The sequence below is a fragment of the Coregonus lavaretus genome (genome assembly GCF_964263955.1).
Source record: "Coregonus lavaretus genome assembly, chromosome: 8".
NCBI classification, from domain to species: Eukaryota; Metazoa; Chordata; class Actinopteri; order Salmoniformes; family Salmonidae; genus Coregonus; species Coregonus lavaretus.
In genome coordinates this window covers 46,398,744-46,417,798 of record NC_139995.1, presented here as the reverse complement: position 1 = coordinate 46,417,798, position 19,055 = coordinate 46,398,744, and the positions used below count along the sequence as shown (strand labels likewise).

The 19,055-nt window shown below is 45.8% G+C and overlaps 1 protein-coding gene across 5 annotated transcripts in view; it reads left to right on the top strand.

The window, feature by feature from the left end:
• Positions 1 to 15,460, top strand: part of LOC311133213 (receptor-type tyrosine-protein phosphatase alpha-like) — a 49,053-nt gene extending 33,593 nt beyond the window's left edge. Inside the window, exons 10-24 of one of the 5 annotated variants that reach the window (XM_084166699.1) lie at positions 339 to 415; positions 640 to 696; positions 820 to 856; positions 1,224 to 1,321; positions 1,687 to 1,806; positions 2,847 to 3,013; positions 3,174 to 3,309; positions 3,869 to 4,018; positions 4,354 to 4,447; positions 4,608 to 4,684; positions 5,256 to 5,390; positions 10,144 to 10,269; positions 10,828 to 10,979; positions 11,067 to 11,202; positions 15,293 to 15,460. In XM_084166699.1, the coding sequence (XP_084022825.1) occupies positions 339 to 415; positions 640 to 696; positions 820 to 856; positions 1,224 to 1,321; positions 1,687 to 1,806; positions 2,847 to 3,013; positions 3,174 to 3,309; positions 3,869 to 4,018; positions 4,354 to 4,447; positions 4,608 to 4,684; positions 5,256 to 5,390; positions 10,144 to 10,269; positions 10,828 to 10,979; positions 11,067 to 11,202; positions 15,293 to 15,367 (1,637 nt within the window). In that variant the 3' untranslated portion in view covers positions 15,368 to 15,460. Of the gene's footprint in view, positions 1 to 338; positions 416 to 639; positions 697 to 819; positions 857 to 1,223; positions 1,322 to 1,650; positions 1,807 to 2,846; positions 3,014 to 3,173; positions 3,310 to 3,868; positions 4,019 to 4,353; positions 4,448 to 4,607; positions 4,685 to 5,255; positions 5,391 to 10,143; positions 10,270 to 10,827; positions 10,980 to 11,066; positions 11,203 to 15,292 lie in introns of all 5 variants that reach the window. The other 4 variants (XM_084166698.1, XM_084166697.1, XM_084166701.1 and 1 more) reach the window with 4 other exon arrangements.
• The last annotated feature ends 3,595 nt before the right edge of the window (positions 15,461 to 19,055 follow it).

The following is a 19,055-nucleotide window of genomic DNA, read 5'->3' as shown; positions in this document are numbered from 1 at the left end:
CTAACATGGCATAGTGGCTTCTTACCATTTGCAAAGACGTAATACGTTTTGCATTGCTAATGTTTTTGCTATGTTGTCAACCTTCCAAACGAGAACCAATTGTAATTCAGGAAGTCGTATACAACAGCTGGACCGGCTAGTCGCAGTAAAAAAAAAAAAAAAAAAAGAATTAGCAGCGTCAAGCGGCGTTCTGAAAAGTATGTTTTTACTCTCGTGGATTTCTATTATTTTGCTACTATTGGTATGTAATTGGCATTTGGCACTAGATGTAAATGTTGCATGTAGCTCCTTTAAAACAGGCTGGCGTTTCAGCTAATCAAGGTTCTGTTGTGTTTCAGATGATCACTCCAGGGTGCATTTGTCATCACTAGAGGGAGTTCCAGACTCCGACTTCATCAACGCATCCTTTATCAACGTGAGTGACGCCACAAGCCATCGACATCAATGACAGGCTCTGTGTATTTTTTTTATTTTTATTAGCTACCCCTTGGCCAGGTCTCCCTTGTGAAAGAGGTCTTCTGACCTTAATTGAACTTCTTGGTTAGATAAATAAATAAAAGGTTGCGTTAGAATAATGCAGTCTTTTTCATCACTCTCTCTCCCTCCCTCCCTCCCTCCCTCTGTCTATTTCATTTGTAGAACGCAGGTCCCACGCTAAATGACCATGAAGTAGAAACAACATCAATACATCAAAAAGTAGAGAAACATCGATGATACATCAGAACATTACCTAACAATGCAAGACATGGTCATTAAACCCGTTCAGCGATCAAATGTTTTTCTCACACTCTTCCTCTTCTGCCTTCCTCTTGTTCACAGGGGTACCAAGAGAAAAACAAGTTCATTGCAGCTCAAGGTAAAGCGGCTACTCTAGCCACAGGGGTAGGCTGATGTGATGAAATGCCATGAGCCATCTTGTCTTCGTCCCAAATGGCACCGTGTTCTTTATGTAGTGCACTACTTTTGACCAGAGCCCTATGGGTCCTGGTGCAAACGCAGTGCACTACATAGGGAATAGGGTGCCATTTGGGATGAAGACTTGAATGTCAATACGACCCATCTCTTGGTTCAATTCAATCCGTTGAGCTTTATTGCCATGTTAATATGACATCAGATTATATTGCCTAAGCAAACATACAATAACTTATTAAATCAATGATGATAATATACAGTAGATTATAATATCTCTTCTGTCTCTCTCTCTCTGTCTCTCTCTCTCTCAGGGCCAAAGGAGGAGACGGTGAACGACTTCTGGAGAATGGTCTGGGAACAGAACACAGCCACCATCGTCATGGTGACCAACCTGAAGGAAAGAAAAGAGGTAGGGGAGGAGGAGGTGGAAAAAGCGGGGGAGGGGTGACAACAGGGGTGTGTTCAGCAAGGTGGAACGTTCAGAATTTTGCAGATAGAAAGTATATTAAAACAATTGACACGACTGCCTACTCAACATGAAATGCATTTAAAACATCTGTTCTTCACAGTACAAAATCTATTGTAATGTTCCACCCTCCTGAACAGACCCCTACTAACTAGGTCTTTCATAGTAGTTGCTATATGACGATGATTGGGTATGTTCAGCATTTCAAATTTGCAATGTGAAAAGGCATATGAGTGTACGACTATGAGTGTTTGTTTCTTTTCATTTGAAAGAAATCCACACAGCGGCAATCTCTCTGTGTGTCTCAGTGTAAGTGTGCCCAGTACTGGCCAGACCAGGGCTGCTGGACCTACGGCAACATCCGGGTCTCTGTGGAGGACATGATGGTGCTGGTGGACTACACCATCCGCAAGTTCTGCATCCAACAGGTACCCTGCTCTTCTCTTCCTCTCTCCTTCTCCTGTCTTCTCTGGACATTCTTTCCTCTCTCCTCTTTATCCTCAGGGACTGTTCTCTCTCCTCTTTATCCTCAGGGACTGTTCTCTCTCCTCTTTATCCTCAGGGACTGTTCTCTCTCCTCTTTATCCTCAGGGACTGTTCTCTCTCCTCTTTATCCTCAGGGACTGTTCTCTCTCCTCTTTATCCTCAGGGACTGTTCTCTCTCCTCTTTATCCTCAGGGACTGTTCTCTCTCCTCTTTATCCTCAGGGACTGTTCTCTCTCCGCTTTATCCTCAGGGACTGTCCTCTCTCCTCTTTATCCTCAGGGAATGTTCTCTCTTTATCCTCAGGGACTGTTCTCTCTCTTTATCCTCAGGAACTGTCCTCTCTTTATCCTCAGGGACTGTTCTCTCTTTATCCTCAGGGACTGTTCTCTCTTTATCCTCAGGGACTGTTCTCTCTTTATCCTCAGGGACTGTCCTCTCCTCTTTATCCTCAGGGACTGTCCTCTCTCCTCATCCTCAGGGACTGTCCTCTCTCCTCTTTATCCTCAGGGACTGTCCTCTCTCCTCTTTATCCTCAGGGACTGTCCTCTCTTTATCCTCAGGGACTGTCCTCTCTTTATCCTCAGGGACTGTCCTCTCTCCTCCCTTTTTCTTGTCTTGTTTTCTCCTCTCACCACACCATCTATCAAACCCATGTGATGTGGATGGACACCAAGCATTCACTAATCAACAACACTATTTATGGTTATTCTTAGCAGCTCTACAGGTTTGGTACACTGATGGCAAAGCTCATGTGAAAATGTAAAAACAAAAATCATTTGAAGATAACATTAGGCTTGAATAATACTCCAAATCAGTTAGACTAATGGTGTCTCTGTCTCTACTCCTACCCCCCCTTCTCTCTCACTCATTCACTCACTCACTCTCTCACTCTCACTCTCTCATATATATATATATATATATATATATATATATATATATATATATATATATATATATATATATATATATATATATATAATAGGTGGGGGATGTGGGGGGTAAGAAGCCCCAGCGGCTTGTGACCCAGTTCCACTTCACCAGCTGGCCAGACTTCGGCGTCCCCTTCACACCCATCGGCATGCTCAAGTTCCTCAAGAAGGTCAAGACCTGCAACCCCCAGTACGCCGGCCCCATCGTGGTCCACTGCAGGTCAGTGAGTGTGTTATTGGTGGAGGTGGTCCGGTGACGCATAGATGCCAAGCTAATGCTTAAGCTTGGTGGGCTAACACGACCTAGGTTCAGTCACATACAACGTACTATCTTTATGTGCGTGCTCTTTTCTGACTCTCTCTGTCTGTCTGTGTGTCAGTGCTGGGGTGGGGAGGACAGGTACCTTCATAGTGATAGACGCCATGTTGGATATGATGAACACCGAGAGAAAGGTGGACGTGTTTGGCTTTGTCACACGTATCAGAGCCCAGCGCTGCCAAATGGTCCAGACAGACGTAAGTTGAACTGACCGCAACAAGAACTAACCACAACATTACCCTGACCCAAACCAGTACTCATTATTACCCTGAGCCAAACAATACCACAACAGTACTCTGACTGCAAGAAGACCACTTAACATTATTACCCTGACCTGACTAAGACCACATTACCCTGACCTGAATAAGATCACACACTCATATCATTATACTATATGAACAGGTTTCCATTCAAATCTCAATACTGGGAGTGTTCAGGGTATGTGGTAATTACCCATTAATGTTGTGTTGTCATCTGACTCCTCTTGTGGATGTATGATATGGGCATCACAAGTGCACTAAAAGTGTTACCAATTTCTCTCTCTCCCCCTCTCTATCCCCCATAACTCTCTCTCCCCCCTCTCTCTCTTCTCTCCCCTCTCGCTCTCTTCTCCCCCCGCTCCCTCTTCTCCCTCTCCTCCCCCCTCTTTCCACCCTCTCTCTCTCTCCTCCCCCACCCCCCCCTCCCTCTCTCCCCCCCCTCCCTTCTCTCTCTCTCCCCCTCCCCTCTCTCTATCCCCCCCCCCCCTCTCCACAGATGCAATACGTGTTCATCTTCCAGGCCATGCTGGAGCACTATCTGTACGGGGACACTGAGCTGGAGGTGACCTCCCTGGAGTCCCACCTGGCCAAGCTCTATGCCCCCTCCACCGCCGCTGGCTGTGGGGGCATGGAAGCGGAGTTCAAGGTGATTTAGTTTGCTTGGTACAATGGAACTAATGGAATAGTCCCAAAAGTGCAAAGCACAAGCTTAAGCAAGCTCACTTCACCTACGCTTAAATGTTTGATAGCCTATCTGTTTGACTCTGGGTCGTATTCATTTGGCACCAAGCGGAAGAAGTTGATGCATTGAAATTGAAACGGGGAGGGACTAACTGAAAATGCTTGTTTTTGTTTTCCTTGCAACATGTTTTGCTTTGGTGTGAACTAATGAATATGACCCAGGTCTAAACCATTGAAGTAGCACTCTGAGAGCTAAGTTGTTAGTTGTTTTAGAGCCTGTGGTTTTGTCTCCCCACACAGAAGCTGACTTCCATCAAAATCCAGAACGACAAGATGAGGACAGGCAACCTGCCGGCTAACATGAAGAAGAACAGAGTTCTCCAGATCATCCCATGTGAGTGACGGCTCCAAACCTTGCCTGAGACCTGAAAACTTGTGTTAGCTCCCTGAGCTAATGCCTAGGCTTTAGCTCAGCAGATTAACGCAGACTGGTGTTCAAACCAAGTCGGTCACATAACTCCATGTAATGTAACCTGTTTATTGGGGTCTCGTAGATGAGTTCAACAGAGTGATCATCCCAGTCAAGAGAGGGGAGGAGAACACGGACTATGTCAACGCCTCCTTCATTGACGTGAGTAGATGGAACCACTGTCAAACCCAACACCTGACTATGGCTCACTTCACCTGTGTTAGGAGTGTTTTTAAAACGTTAGCACAGATACAAGTTCGTCTTCACATAAAAGGTGAAAAGATGGTCCTGTGTAGCTCAGTTGGTAGAGCATGGCGCTTGCAACGCCAGGGTTGTGGGTTTGATTCCCACGGGGGACCAGTACGAAAATGTATGCACTCACTACTGTAAGTCGCTCTGGATAAGAGTGTCTCCTAAATGACTAAAATGTGAATGTAAGGAGATGCCTATCAGGAGATGTGGGAGTGATGATAGAGTAGAGACCCTTGGTAAGGGTAGACCCCTAGTGTACAAAAACAAGTGAAAACATCCAACATAGGAGATGAGTCTAATACAGGCAGAAATGGATCCTACAGTGGTTGTTGTGTGTATGTCTAAGCTGGCGCGTGTGTCTATGTATGTATGTATGTATGTATGTATGTATGTATGTATGTGTGTGTGTGTGTGTGTGTATATGTATGTGTGTGTGTGAACACACCTAACCTCTGTGTATCTCTACCTGTGTCTGGTGCAGGGCTACCGTCAGAAGGACTCGTACATGGCCAGCCAGGGCCCACTGCGGCACACCATCGAAGACTTCTGGAGGATGATCTGGGAGTGGAGGAGCTGCTCCATAGTCATGCTCACTGAGCTGGAGGAGAGAGGACAGGTAGAGAGGGATGGAGGGAGTAAATAGATAGGACAGGTAGAGAGGGATGGAGGGAGTAAATAGATAGGACAGGTAGAGAGGGATGGAGAGAGTAGATAGATAGGACAGGTAGAGAGGGATGGAGGGAGTAAATAGATAGGACAGGTAGAGAGGGATGGAGGGAGTAGATAGGACAGGTAGAGAGGGATGGAGGGAGTAGGTAGAGGACAGGTAGAGAGGGATTGAGGGAGTAGATAGAGAGGACAGGTAGAGAGGGATGGAGGGAGTAGATAGGACAGGTAGAGAGGGATGGAGGGAGTAGGTAGAGGACAGGTAGAGAGGGATTGAGGGAGTAGATAGAGAGGACAGGTGGAGAGGGATGGAGGGAATAGATAGATAGGACAGGTAGAGAGGGATGGAGGGAGTAGATAGATAGGACAGGTAGAGAGGGATGGAGGGAGTAGATAGATAGGACAGATAGAGAGGGATGGAGGGAGTAGATAGAGAGGACAGGTAGAGAGGGATGGAGGGAGTAGATAGATAGGACAGGTAGAGAGGGTGGAGGGAGTAGATAGAGAGGACATGTAGAGAGGGATGGAGGGAGTAGATGGAGGACAGGTAGAGAGGGATTGAGGGAGTAGATAGATAGGACAGGTAGAGAGGGATGGAGGGAGTAGATAGAGGATAGGTAGAGAGGGATTGAGGGAGTAGATAGAGAGGACAGGTAGAGAGGGATGGATGGAGTAGATAGATGACAGGTAGAGAGGGATGGAGGGAGTAGATAGAGAGGACAGGTAGAGAGGGATGGAGGGAGTAAATAGATAGGACAGGTAGAGAGGGATGGAGGGAGTAGATAGAGAGGACAGGTAGAGAGGGATGGAGGGAGTAGGTAGAGGACAGGTAGAGAGGGATGGAGGGAGTAGATAGAGAGGACAGGTAGAGGGGGATGGAGGGAGTAGATAGATAGGACAGGTAGAGAGGGATGGAGGGAGTAGATAGATAGATAGATATATAGATAGGACAGGTAGAGAGGGATGGAGGGAGTAGATAGGACAGGTAGAGAGGGATGGAGGGAGTAGATAGGACAGGTAGAGAGGGATGGAGGGAGTAGATAGAGAGGACAGGTAGAGAGGGATGGAGGGAGTAGATATATAGTACAGGTAGAGAGGGATGAAGGGAGTAGATAGATAGGACAGGTAGAGAGGGATGGAGGGAGTAGATAGATAGGACAGGTAGAGAGGGGTGGAGGGAGTAGATAGAGAGGACAGGTAGAGAGGGGTGGAGGGACTAGATAGATAGGACAGGTAGAGAGGGTGGAGGGTGTAGATAGAGAGGACATGTAGAGCGGGATGGAGGGAGTAGATAGAGGACAGGTAGAGAGGGATTGAGGGATTGAGGGAGTAGATAGATAGGACAGGTAGAGAGGGATGGAGGGAGTAGATAGGACAGGTAGAGAGGGATGGAGGGAGTAGATAGAGAGGACAGGTAGAGAGGGATGGAGGGAGTAGATAGATAGGACAGGTAGAGAGGGATGGAGGGAGTAGGTAGAGGACAGGTAGAGGGATTGAGGGAGTAGATAGAGAGGACAGGTGGAGAGGGATGGAGGGAATAGATAGATAGGACAGGTAGAGAGGGATGGAGGGAGTAGATAGATAGGACAGATAGAGAGGGATGGAGGGAGTAGATAGAGAGGACAGGTAGAGAGGGATGGAGGGAGTAGATAGATAGGACAGGTAGAGAGGGTGGAGGGAGTAGATAGAGAGGACATGTAGAGAGGGATGGAGGGAGTAGATGGAGGACAGGTAGAGAGGGATTGAGGGAGTAGATAGATAGGACAGGTAGAGAGGGATGGAGGGAGTAGATAGAGGATAGGTAGAGAGGGATTGAGGGAGTAGATAGAGAGGACAGGTAGAGAGGGATGGAGGGAGTAGATAGATGACAGGTAGAGAGGGATGGAGGGAGTAGATAGATAGGACAGGTAGAGAGGGATGGAGGGAGTAGATAGATAGGACAGGTAGAGAGGGGTGGAGGGAGTAGATAGAGAGGACAGGTAGAGAGGGGTGGAGGGAGTAGATAGATAGGACAGGTAGAGAGGGTGGAGGGTGTAGATAGAGAGGACATGTAGAGCGGGATGGAGGGAGTAGATAGAGGACAGGTAGAGTGGGATTGAGGGATTGAGGGAGTAGATAGATAGGACAGGTAGAGAGGGATGGAGGGAGTAGATAGAGAGGACAGGTAGAGAGGGATGGAGGGAGTAGATAGAGGACAGGTAGAGAGGGATGGAGGGAGTAGATAGAGAGGACAGGTAGAGAGGGATGGAGGGAGTAAATAGATAGGACAGGTAGAGAGGGATGGAGGGAGTAAATAGAGAGGACAGGTAGAGAGAGATGGAGGGAGTAGATAGATAGGACAGGTAGAGAGGGATGGAGGGAGTAGATAGAGAGGACAGGTAGAGAGGGATGGAGGGAGTAGATATATAGGACAGGTAGAGAGGGATGGAGGGAGTAGATAGATAGGACAGGTAGAGAGGGATGGAGGGAGTAGATAGATAGGACAGGTAGAGAGGGATGGAGGGAGTAGGTAGAGGACAGGTAGAGAGGGATTGAGGGAGTAGATAGAGAGGACAGGTAGAGAGGGATGGAGGGAGTAGATAGATAGGACAGGTAGAGAGGGATGGAGGGAGTAGATAGATAGGACAGGTAGAGAGGGATGGAGGGAGTAGATAGATAGGACAGGTAGAGAGGGATGGAGGGAGTAGATAGAGAGGACAGGTAGAGAGGGATGGAGGGAGTAAATAGATAGGACAGGTAGAGAGGGATGGAGGGAGTAGATGGAGAGGACAGGTAGAGAGGGATGGAGGGAGTAAATAGATAGGACAGGTAGAGAGGGATTGAGGGAGTAGATAGAGAGGACATGTAGAGAGGGATGGAGGGAGTAGATAGATAGGACAGGTAGAGAGGGATGGAGGGAGTAGATAGAGAGGACAGGTAGAGAGGGATGGAGGGAGTAAATAGATAGGACAGGTAGAGAGGGATGGAGGGAGTAGATAGAGAGGACAGGTAGAGAGGGATGGAGGGAGTAGATAGATAGGACAGGTAGAGAGGGATGGAGGGAGTAGATAGAGAGGACAGGTAGAGAGGGATGGAGGGAGTAGATATATAGGACAGGTAGAGAGGGATGGAGGGAGTAGATAGATAGGACAGGTAGAGAGGGATGGAGGGGAGTAGATAGATAGGACAGGTAGAGAGGGATGGAGGGAGTAGGTAGAGGACAGGTAGAGAGGGATTGAGGGAGTAGATAGAGAGGACAGGTAGAGAGGGATGGAGGGAGTAGATAGATAGGACAGGTAGAGAGGGATGGAGGGAGTAGATAGATAGGACAGGTAGAGAGGGATGGAGGGAGGGAGTAGATAGATAGGACAGGTAGAGAGGGATGGAGGGAGTAGATAAAGAGGACAGGTAGAGAGGGATGGCGGGAGTAGATAGATAGGACAGGTAGAGAGGGATGGAGGGAGTAGGTAGAGGACAGGTAGAGAGGGATTGAGGGAGTAGATAGAGAGAACAGGTAGAGGGGAATGGAGGGAGTAGATAGATAGGACAGGTAGAGAGGGATGGAGGGAGTAGATAGATAGAGAGGACAGGTAGAGCGGGATGGAGGGAGTAGATAGGACAGATAGAGAGGGATGGAGGGAGTAGATAGGACCGGTAGAGAGGGATGGAGGGAGTAGATAGAGAGGACAGGTAGAGAGGGATGGAGGGAGTAGATAGATAGGACAGGTAGAGAGGGATGGAGGGAGTAGATAGATAGGACAGGTAGAGAGGGATGGAGGGAGTAGATAGAGAGGACAGGTAGAGAGGGATGGAGGGAGTAGATAGATAGAGAGGACAGGTAGAGCGGGATGGAGGGAGTAGATAGGACAGATAGAGAGGGATGGAGGGAGTAGATAGGACAGGTAGAGAGGGATGGAGGGAGTAGATAGAGAGGACAGGTAGAGAGGGATGGAGGGAGTAGATAGATAGGACAGGTAGAGAGGGATGGAGGGAGTAGATAGATAGGACAGGTAGAGAGGGATGGAGGGAGTAGATAGAGAGGACAGGTAGAGAGGGATGGAGGGAGGATGGAGGCCATAGGAAGGAGGAGATGGGCAGAAAGGAGAGAGCGCAGTGAAGGATGGGTGCTGTTGAACTAATCTGACGACATTGTGTTCACTAAGCTCAGTCAAGCCAGTAAAGTATATTATAACTAAGAACAATGATTGGAAGAGGAATGTTTTCTTATTGGTCTGTTTCCGTCTCGTGATTAGAGGATCATTCTCTGTTAGTTTAAAGCCTGGTAAATGACTCCTCCGTCTGTCTCGATCTCTCCGTCTGTCTGTCTCTCTCACTCTCTTTGTTTCTCTTTGGGAAAGGGAAAGAGGGATACCTAGTCAGTTGTACAACTGAATGCATTCAACTGATATGTGTATTCCGCATTTAACCCAACCCCTCTGAATCAGAGAGGTGCGGAGTGCTGTCTTATTCGACATCCACGTCTTCGGCGCCCGGGGAACAGTGGGTTAACTGCCTTGCTCAGCGACAGAACGACAGATTTTTACCTTGTCAGCTCGGGGATTTGATCCAGCAACCTTTCGGTTACTGGCTCAATGCTCCTACCCGCCAGGCTACCTTTGTCTGTCTGTCTGTCTGTGAGTGTCTGTCTCTCGCTAATCTTTTTCTATCTGCCTCTCTCTATCTACCTTCCTCTCTCTCCATCCCTCTCCTCTCTCTCTCTGTAGGAGAAGTGTGCCCAGTACTGGCCCAGTGATGGGGTGATGGTGTGTGGGGACATCTCCATTGAGCTGAAGAAGGAGGAGGAGAGTGAGAGCTACACTGTTAGAGACCTCCTGGTCACCAACAACAGGGTGAGGACAGAGGCTGCCTCAAAAAACACTAGCAGTCAACATAACCCATTCAAAACTCTCCACACACACACACACACACACACACACACACACACACACCCCAAGCAGAAGTAAACTAGATTCGATTTGTCACTTCTATGTGTCTTCAGTGTGTGTTTGTATGTGTGGGCAGTGTTTACCCCTATATTATTTTTATCAGGATGGTAAAAAGTTTTCAGTGTAAACTTAAATGACTAAAACCAGGTATAAAGTATGTAGAAAAATAATGGCGCAATATATTTTTTAATCATCATTTTAGATGATACTAATAACTAACAACTACCTAAATAAAAACTAGACAGTCAGGGATTCCAAAAAAATTCAAAAAATGTAATTGCATGGGGCCCTCATTGATTTTGTTATAATGTTTGAGTCACTCAGATGGCATAAGAACACTGCATAAGACTGCCACTACCCCCCTACGCTAACTTTGCCACCGCTGCTGAAAAAACCCCTAGGGGAAACACTGGTGGTGGGTGTCTCTCTTCCTGTCTGACTCTTTCCTTTCTCACTCTTTAGGAGAACAAGGCTCGTACGGTGAGACAGTTCCATTTCCATGGCTGGCCAGAAGTGGGCATCCCCAGTGACGGGAAGGGCATGATCAACATCATCGCTGCGGTCCAGAAGCAGCAGCAACAATCTGGCAACCACCCAATAACTGTCCACTGCAGGTAACCTACACCTAACATTTTAACAATTTATCATATTGTGTGAGTATGTGTACCTAACCATAGCTAACCTTTGTGTGTGTGTGTCAGTGCGGGCGCGGGGCGGACGGGGACCTTCTGTGCCCTGAGCACGGTCCTGGAGCGGGTGAAGGCTGAGGCCATCCTGGACGTCTTCCAGACCGTCAAGAGCCTCCGGCTGCAGAGACCCCACATGGTTCAGACACTGGTGAGGACACACTATGTTACGCAACACCTAGATACAGGATGCAGACTGTTACACTATCTCAAATGGATGTTGCAGTTTCACCAATTAAGGATTTCAGCTTTAATGATGTGTGTTATAATAATGCAATTATTCAACCTGAGTTTAGCCAACTGTACAATGCACGTGATGCAATTGCGAGTTGCAAGCTTAGGAACTTGCATTGAATAAATATGCCTTCCTGTATTTTGGAAATTTGACGGTTATTTTTCGATCACTGCTCACTGCCAATTGCTCACGCTAAATGTCCCCCTATGTGAAAAATATGGAAAGTATTGTGAAAACGGTGCTGGCTAAAGTTTCTACCTAGAGCTCAACCAATATTTGATTTGATATGTAATTTTTTGGGTCCGATGCCGATTTTTTGGGGGGGACAAAACTTAGTGATTCCGATATCTTTTTACAGCGGGGAAATGAAAAAGTGTAATTTTTCCACACTGAATTCTCATCAATTGCAATCCATTGTGATAATGGCGCCGGAAGGGATGGCTGCCGTTTTACAGGCTCCTAACCAACTGTGCTATTTTGTGTGTTTTTCCGCATTGTTTGTAACTTATTTTGTACATGTTGCTGCTACGGTTTCTTATGACCGAAAAGAGCTTCTGGATATCAGAACAGCGATTACTCACCTCGAACTGGACGAAGATTTTTTCTTTAATGAGTCCGACGCGAAGGATATACTGCTTCTCCAAGACCGGGCCTAAATCCCCGTCATTTGTTTGAAGAAAAGACGGAAATACAGGGGTCGGAGATCGGGGTGCCTTGTGAGAATTTGTCGGTGAGTGGGTAACCCGCCTCTACCATCCGTTCTATTGTCCAACGTGCAATCACTGGAGAATAAACTGGATGATCTCCGTTCAAGACTATCCTACCAACGATTAAAAACTGTAATATGTTTCACCGAGTCGTGGCTGAACGGCGACACGGATAATATACAGATGGCTGGGTTTTCCATGCATCGGCAGGACAGAACAGCTACGTCTGGTAAGACGAGGAGTGGGGGTATGTGTCTATTTGTCAATAACCGCTGGTGCGCGATGTCTAATATTAAGGAAGTTTCGAGGTATTGCTCGTCTGAGGTAGAGTACCTCATGATAAGCTGTAGACCACACTATCTATCAAGAGAGTTTTCATCAATATTTTTTGTAGCCGTCTATTTACAACCACAAACCGATGCTGGTACTAAGACCGCACTCAACGAGCTGTATAAAGCCATAAGCAAACAAGAAAATGCTCATCCAGAAGCGGCGCTCCTAGTGGTCCGGGGACTTTAATGCAGGCAAACTTAAATCTGTTTTACCTCATTTCTACCAACATGTCACGTGCAACCAGAGGGAAAATAACTCTAGACCACCTTTACTCCACACACAGAGACGCATACAAAGCTCTCTCTCGCCCTCCATTTGGCAAATCTGACCTTTTTTTTTTTTCACCTTTATTTAACCAGGTAAGCCAGTTGAGAACAAGTTCTAATTTACAACTGCGACCTGGCCAAGATAAAGCAAAGCAGTGCGATAAAAACAACAACACAGAGTTACATATGCAAGCAAAAACTAAAGCAGGAAGTACCAGTGACTCGCTCAATACGGAAGTGGTCAGATGACGCAGATGCTACACTACAGGACTGTTTTGCTAGCACAGACTGGAATATGTTCCGGGATTCATCCAATGGCATTGAGGAGTATACCACCTCAGTCACTGGCTTCATCAATAAGTGCATCGACGACCTTGTCCCCACAGTGACCGTACGTACATATCCCAACCAGAAGCCGTGGATTACAGGTAACATCTGCACCGAGCTAAAGGCTAGAGCTGCCGCTTTCAAGGAGCGGGACGCTAATCCGGGCGCTTATAAGAAATCCCGCTATGCCCTCAGACTAACCATCAAACAGGTAAAGCGTCAATACAGGACTAAGATTGAATCCTAGTACACCGGCTCTGACGCTCGTCGGATGTGGCAGGGCTTGCAAACTATTACAGACTACAAAGGGAAACCCAGCCGCGAGCTGCCCAGTGATGTGAGCCTACCAGACGAGCTAAATGCCTTTTATGCTCACTTCAAAGCAAGCAAAACTAAAACATGCATGAGAGCACCAGCTGTTCCGGACGACTGTGTGATCACGCTCTCCGTAGCAGATGTGAGCAAGACCTTTAAACAGGTCAATTTACTGCCCACAAAGCTCATCACTAAGCTAAGGACCCTGGGACTAAACACCTCTATCTGCAACTGGATCCTGGACTTCCTGACGGTCCGCCTCAGGTGGTAAGGGTAGGCAACATCACATCTGCCACGCTGATCCTCAACACAGGGGCCCCTCAGGGGTGCGTGCTTAGTTCCCTCCTGTACTCCCTGTTCACCCACGACTGTGTGGCCAAGCACGACTCCAACACCATCATTCAGTTTGTTGATGACACAACAGTGGTAGGCCTGATCACCGACAACGATGAGACACCCTATAGGGAGGAGGCAAGAGACAGCAACCTCTCCCTCAACGTGAGCAAGACAAAGGAGCTGATCGTGGACTACAGGAAAAGGAGGGCCGAACACGACCCTGTTCACATCGACAGGGCTGTAGTGGAGCGGGTCGAGAGTTTCAAGTTCCTTGGTGTCCACATCACCAACAAACTATCATGGTCCAAACACACCAAGGCAGTCGTGAAGAGTGCACGACAACACCTTTTCCCCCTCAGGAGACTGAAAAGATTTGGCATGGGTCCCCAGATCCTCAGTAGCCCCAGATCCATCGGTAGCATCACCGCCTGGTATGGCAACTGCTCGGCATCGGACCCTAAGGCGCTACAGAGGGCGTACGGCCCAGTAATTCACTGGGGCCAAGTTTCCTGCCATCCAGGACCTATATACTAGGCGGTGTCAGAGGAAGGCCCAAAAAATAGTCAGACTCCAGTCACCCAAGTCATAGACTGTTCTCTCTGCTACCGCACGGCAAGCGGTACCGGAGCGCCAAGTCTAGGTCCAAAAGGCTCCTTAGCAGCTTCTACCCCCAAGCCATAAGACTGCTGAACAATTAATCAAATGGCCACCTGGACTATTTACATTGACCCCCTCCCCTTTGTTTTTACACTGCTGCTACTCGCTGTTTATTATCTATGCATAGTCACTTTACCCCTACCAACATGTACAAATTACCTCGACTAACCTGTACCCCCACACATTGACTCGGTACCAGTACCCCCTGTATATAGCCTCGTTAGTTTTATTGTGTTAGTTTTTATTTTATTTTTTACTTTATTTTATTTAGTAAATATTTTCTTAACCAACAATGCAGTTCAAGATATTGTTAAGGGCTTGTATTTGGCGCATGTGAGAAATAAAATTTGATTTGATTTGAAAAGAGCAATTGTCCAATAACTATGCTTAAAATGTTGATTTCATACATTGTGACGTTTATTTTTTATTTATTTTTACATTTTAGTCATTTAGCAGACACTCTTATCCAGAGCGACATCGACAGATTTTTCATCTAGTCGGCTTGGGGATTCGAACCAGCAGCCTTTCGGTTACTGGCCCAACGCTCTTAAGCGCTAGGCTACCTGCAATAATGACACATCATGAGAAGGTCGCAAGTGTTCAGATAAGCATGAGATTCCCTTTACTCATCCTATTTATTGAATATCGGTTATCGGTTGAATTATGGGCCGATAATATCGGTTGGACTCTATTGCTACCATACCAACTTTGTTGTCAACAACAAATGTAAACACAAACAAGAATGTATGAACTCCTCAACGAGCTCTTGGCTCACCCAGTCAGAAACTCACCTCTGTCCACTTTCTTTTTCCCCCATATTTCCTTCCTCTTTTTATGTGATCACCGCCAAATGAGATACTGTGTATGCGTGTGTGTGTGTGGTTTTGTTCACATACACAATTTTCTCTAATGTCTTTTTGGACAGCATTTAAAACACAACTTTTTCAGTGACTTAGAATAGTTTTGCAATTCCGTTTGTGTGCAAATGAATTGATCTTGGTTGTATAGTTAGTAGTATCCTTTATAATCATCATTGTGATGTTCTCCTCTCTCTCTCTGTTTTAGGAGCAGTACGAGTTCTGCTACAAAGTAGTCCAGGAGTATATTGATGCCTTTTCTGACTATGCCAACTTCAAGTAGGGACAGACCCACACATGGGACGGACATCCATATACAGTCATAAAAACAAAGCAAACACACACGTACCCGACGGAAGCAAAGAAACTGGTTAAGGCTTAGATGACTGGACAGCCTGCGTGCATGAAGGAAAAGGGAATGGAAGTCTTGTGACAGAGCAAAGTGCAGCGCTGCAGTGTACCGGAGGGAGTGAATATCAGAGATGCCTTCTTGAATATTTTGTAATATTGATCTTGTTAATATGGCTCCCCATCCAGACAACCCCCAATCATGTACATATACTTAGCCTGTCACATTTTGTTGTTTTGTTTTTAAGACCTTTTTTTTTGGCTGCATTTTTAGGGTGACATTTATAATGTATTTTATTGGTTTATATAAATATATATGAATATAAATCGGACGCTTTAGAGGCTTATGTCAAAAATCGAGAATTGAGGGAATGGTGTTGGTATTTTTTTATTTCTCTTGTCTTTTGGTTTTTACAGTTCAGTGACTGAGACTTACGTGGTTGATGGCTTCATCTGATTCAGGCTGCAACTTAATGCTGATAGGTCAACCTCAGAGGAATAGATTTACACAGCCAATCAGAATTAATCTGTTCACACGAACGCACACACGCTACAGCTAGCCAGGAGCATATCCAGAATTGGCCACGATGGCTTTGCTAATCACATGGTCCAAACCCTTTCGACTAGTTTTCCGTTGAGTTCACAGATCACACAGAGGCCAATGAGTCATGGCATTTGCTAAACCCACCGTTACACAAGTGCGTAGCACCCCAGAGCCGATTTGAATTCTCACAGCACAAACAGATTGTTTGTGTGTGTGTGTGTGTGTTTTTAAAAGGGAGCCGTGAAAAGTCTGGCTGGAGGGGGGACACTGTTTCCCCTGTGTGCCAAACAGTCTCCTCAGGTGAAGAGTAAAGTTGCTCCTTGACCCTGGTCTTGGGTCAGTTTTGCGTTTCCCTCACTAATAGTTAAGATTAGGATTTGGGGAGCTGATCCTAGATATGTACCTAGGGCCCACTCTTCACCTGAGAGGCAGGCCTATGGCGTAGCTAGCCACATATCTCTCACACAGTCCAACACATTGTGGCTTTGCTGCGTTTGTGTTCAAATACCTAGGAAACACTGTAATTTAGGTGGACATGCACATGCTGGGTGTCACAGAGGATTCTATGTGTGTAGAACGTTTAGGGAAGTTGAAGTATATTGAAATGTAAGGAGCGTGTTGAAGATTTGGCCGACAATGCATTCAAAATAGCCTTTGCATAATAATGATGAGTATATGAGGTCCATATGTTGCCACAATATAATGATTATTTCAGAATGACCATATATAAAACTATGTAGATTATGGGTGTATGTCCATATATCTCAAAATATAGTAACCATGCAATTACTGTGCATTTCCTATCATTTGTTGCATCATGGAAATGAACCAATTCTTATGTATGTTTTCATATATTTAATTGCTTACAATTAGAATGGGGGAAAACATTTCCTATCTATTATTTACGTATCATTCCATTTACTTGTTTGTAATCTATTGGGTATATTTCTTTTTGGTATAGGTTGGTTGAGAAGATGACATCAAAATGTGAAGACCCCCCCCCCCCCCCCCCCCCCCCTCTCTCTGTTTTTCGACTTGGGCCTATTCAGGGTGATGAAACGTTACAGAATGTTCAGATAGAAATGTATTGTGTAGAACATATGTGGTTGTCATATAGAATATAAATTGTCTGCTCTATTCATTCTATTTCTATCTGCACCATTTAGAAAGTCTATCTGTTAGTGTTTTATTGAAATATAATTCAACTCCAATGTCACTAAAACTAAGAATGTTTTATACTTTAATGCTGTTGCTTTGATACTCCCACCCCCAAATTGATAAATTTGTACTTTTATTGCTAAAACGTGTGACATGATGGAATGTTTGCAGTGATTTTTTTCCTCTTCAGAATGGCTGCCTGTAAGGACAGCTTGGCTAGAAACACACACTATGGGTTTGTGGATGAGGCCACCCTCGGGCGTACCTCGGTCTTTAGTTGCGATTGTAATGAAAGGTAAATGTCAGTTAGCTAGCAACAAGGTTGAGGTCAATTCCATCTCTGCCTGGTCAACTCAGGAAATGACTTAAAATTGTCAGGGAGGGTGGGTTCCTGTACGGGTTCTTTCAATGTATATAAATTACATTTCAGTTTGTCTACTTAGTTGGTTGAGTGCAAATGGAATTGACCCTGCCCCTGGTCCGTTAGCCAATCACAGCTACCAATTGCCCTCAAAGGATTGTAATAAACAGTATAATAGTGTGTGGGGGGCATGCCGTATGGTGTGTAGTGTGTATGATTCCCACCCACTTCCCTGTGAACTAATGTGTGAACCCAAACCCTACCACCCCACTCAATTGATATCTGCAAGGTTTGAGTGTATGAGGGGTAACTGACATGAGGCTTTAGCTGTCAGTTGTGATCGGGGATTATTGGTCAATTATAAGAGCTGCCATGTTGATCCCAGTTTCTCCATTGGTCTGTGGAGTTAACATCACAGGAGGCTGCTGAGGGGAGGACGGCTCATAACAATGGCCGGAACAGACAAATGGAATGGCGTCAAACCATGCGTTTGATGTATTTGATACCATTCCACGAATTCCGCTCCAGCCATTACCACGAGCCCGTCCTCCCTAATTAAGGTGCAACCAACCTCCTGTGGTTGAAAGGTATGCTAGAGATCTGCCAAGCTAGTCGATACCAAACGCATTCTCTTATACACAGATGGCCCTATTTTTCCGGTCATAAAGGTTTAGCGTTGTTTTGTCATTAGGACATAAGGAAAGCCCACAGTGTGTAGAAAAATACCTGCCCAACCCTTGCTGTTCAGGAGTTCGAATGGATTGGTTTAGCTTCTCCCTTTATATATTATTATAGGCCGAAAGGAAGGAGCACAATCCAGCTCTGTCGTGCTTGAATCATATGGGATCAGGAAATTAGAAATAGTCTCTGAAACTCCACAAAAAAAGCACCAGTATTGAGAAGTTGTTATTGTTGATTGTTCGAATGCTTGTGCTATTTGCACCTAAAAAAATATCAGAACCAATGATGCAAAGGCCAGATGGGTAACATGACCAAGAGATAGTAAATGACTTTGCAGCTAGGGTTGCAAAATTATTTTATTTTTTATCTTGGTTGAAGAATTCCAGGTGGGAGGATTCCCTCGCAGCTTATTCCCTTCTGATTCCCAAAAATCCTCCAACCAGGATTTTTTTTTTTAAACTGGATTTTTTATTAAATTAATAATTGCAACCATAATGTCAACATTGAAGATGCCTTTTAAAAGACTCTGGTTATGGCCTCTAGTTAGGCATCTAGTTCTGACTGGTTCTCTTGGGTTAAACCACAGGACATGGATAGCTAGTTAGAGATCTTCAAACCGGATGTCTCACTTAGACCAGTCACTTAAATACTGTCAACGTCATTTCAGACCGTGTTCCATTCCAAAGCATCTCAAGTGCCCGTGTGTTACGATTGGTGCCGTTTTGTTTTCCTTCCTGGATGTTTGGTTGTGTCGGATCTTTGTAATCGTCAGGGTGGGCGTTGGTGTGTGTGGAGAAGCGAGGCTTTTACTCTTCTCTTGAGCCAGAAGGTTTGCTGAATGTAATCACCTGTCCCCAACGACACTGTGCCAACACCCAA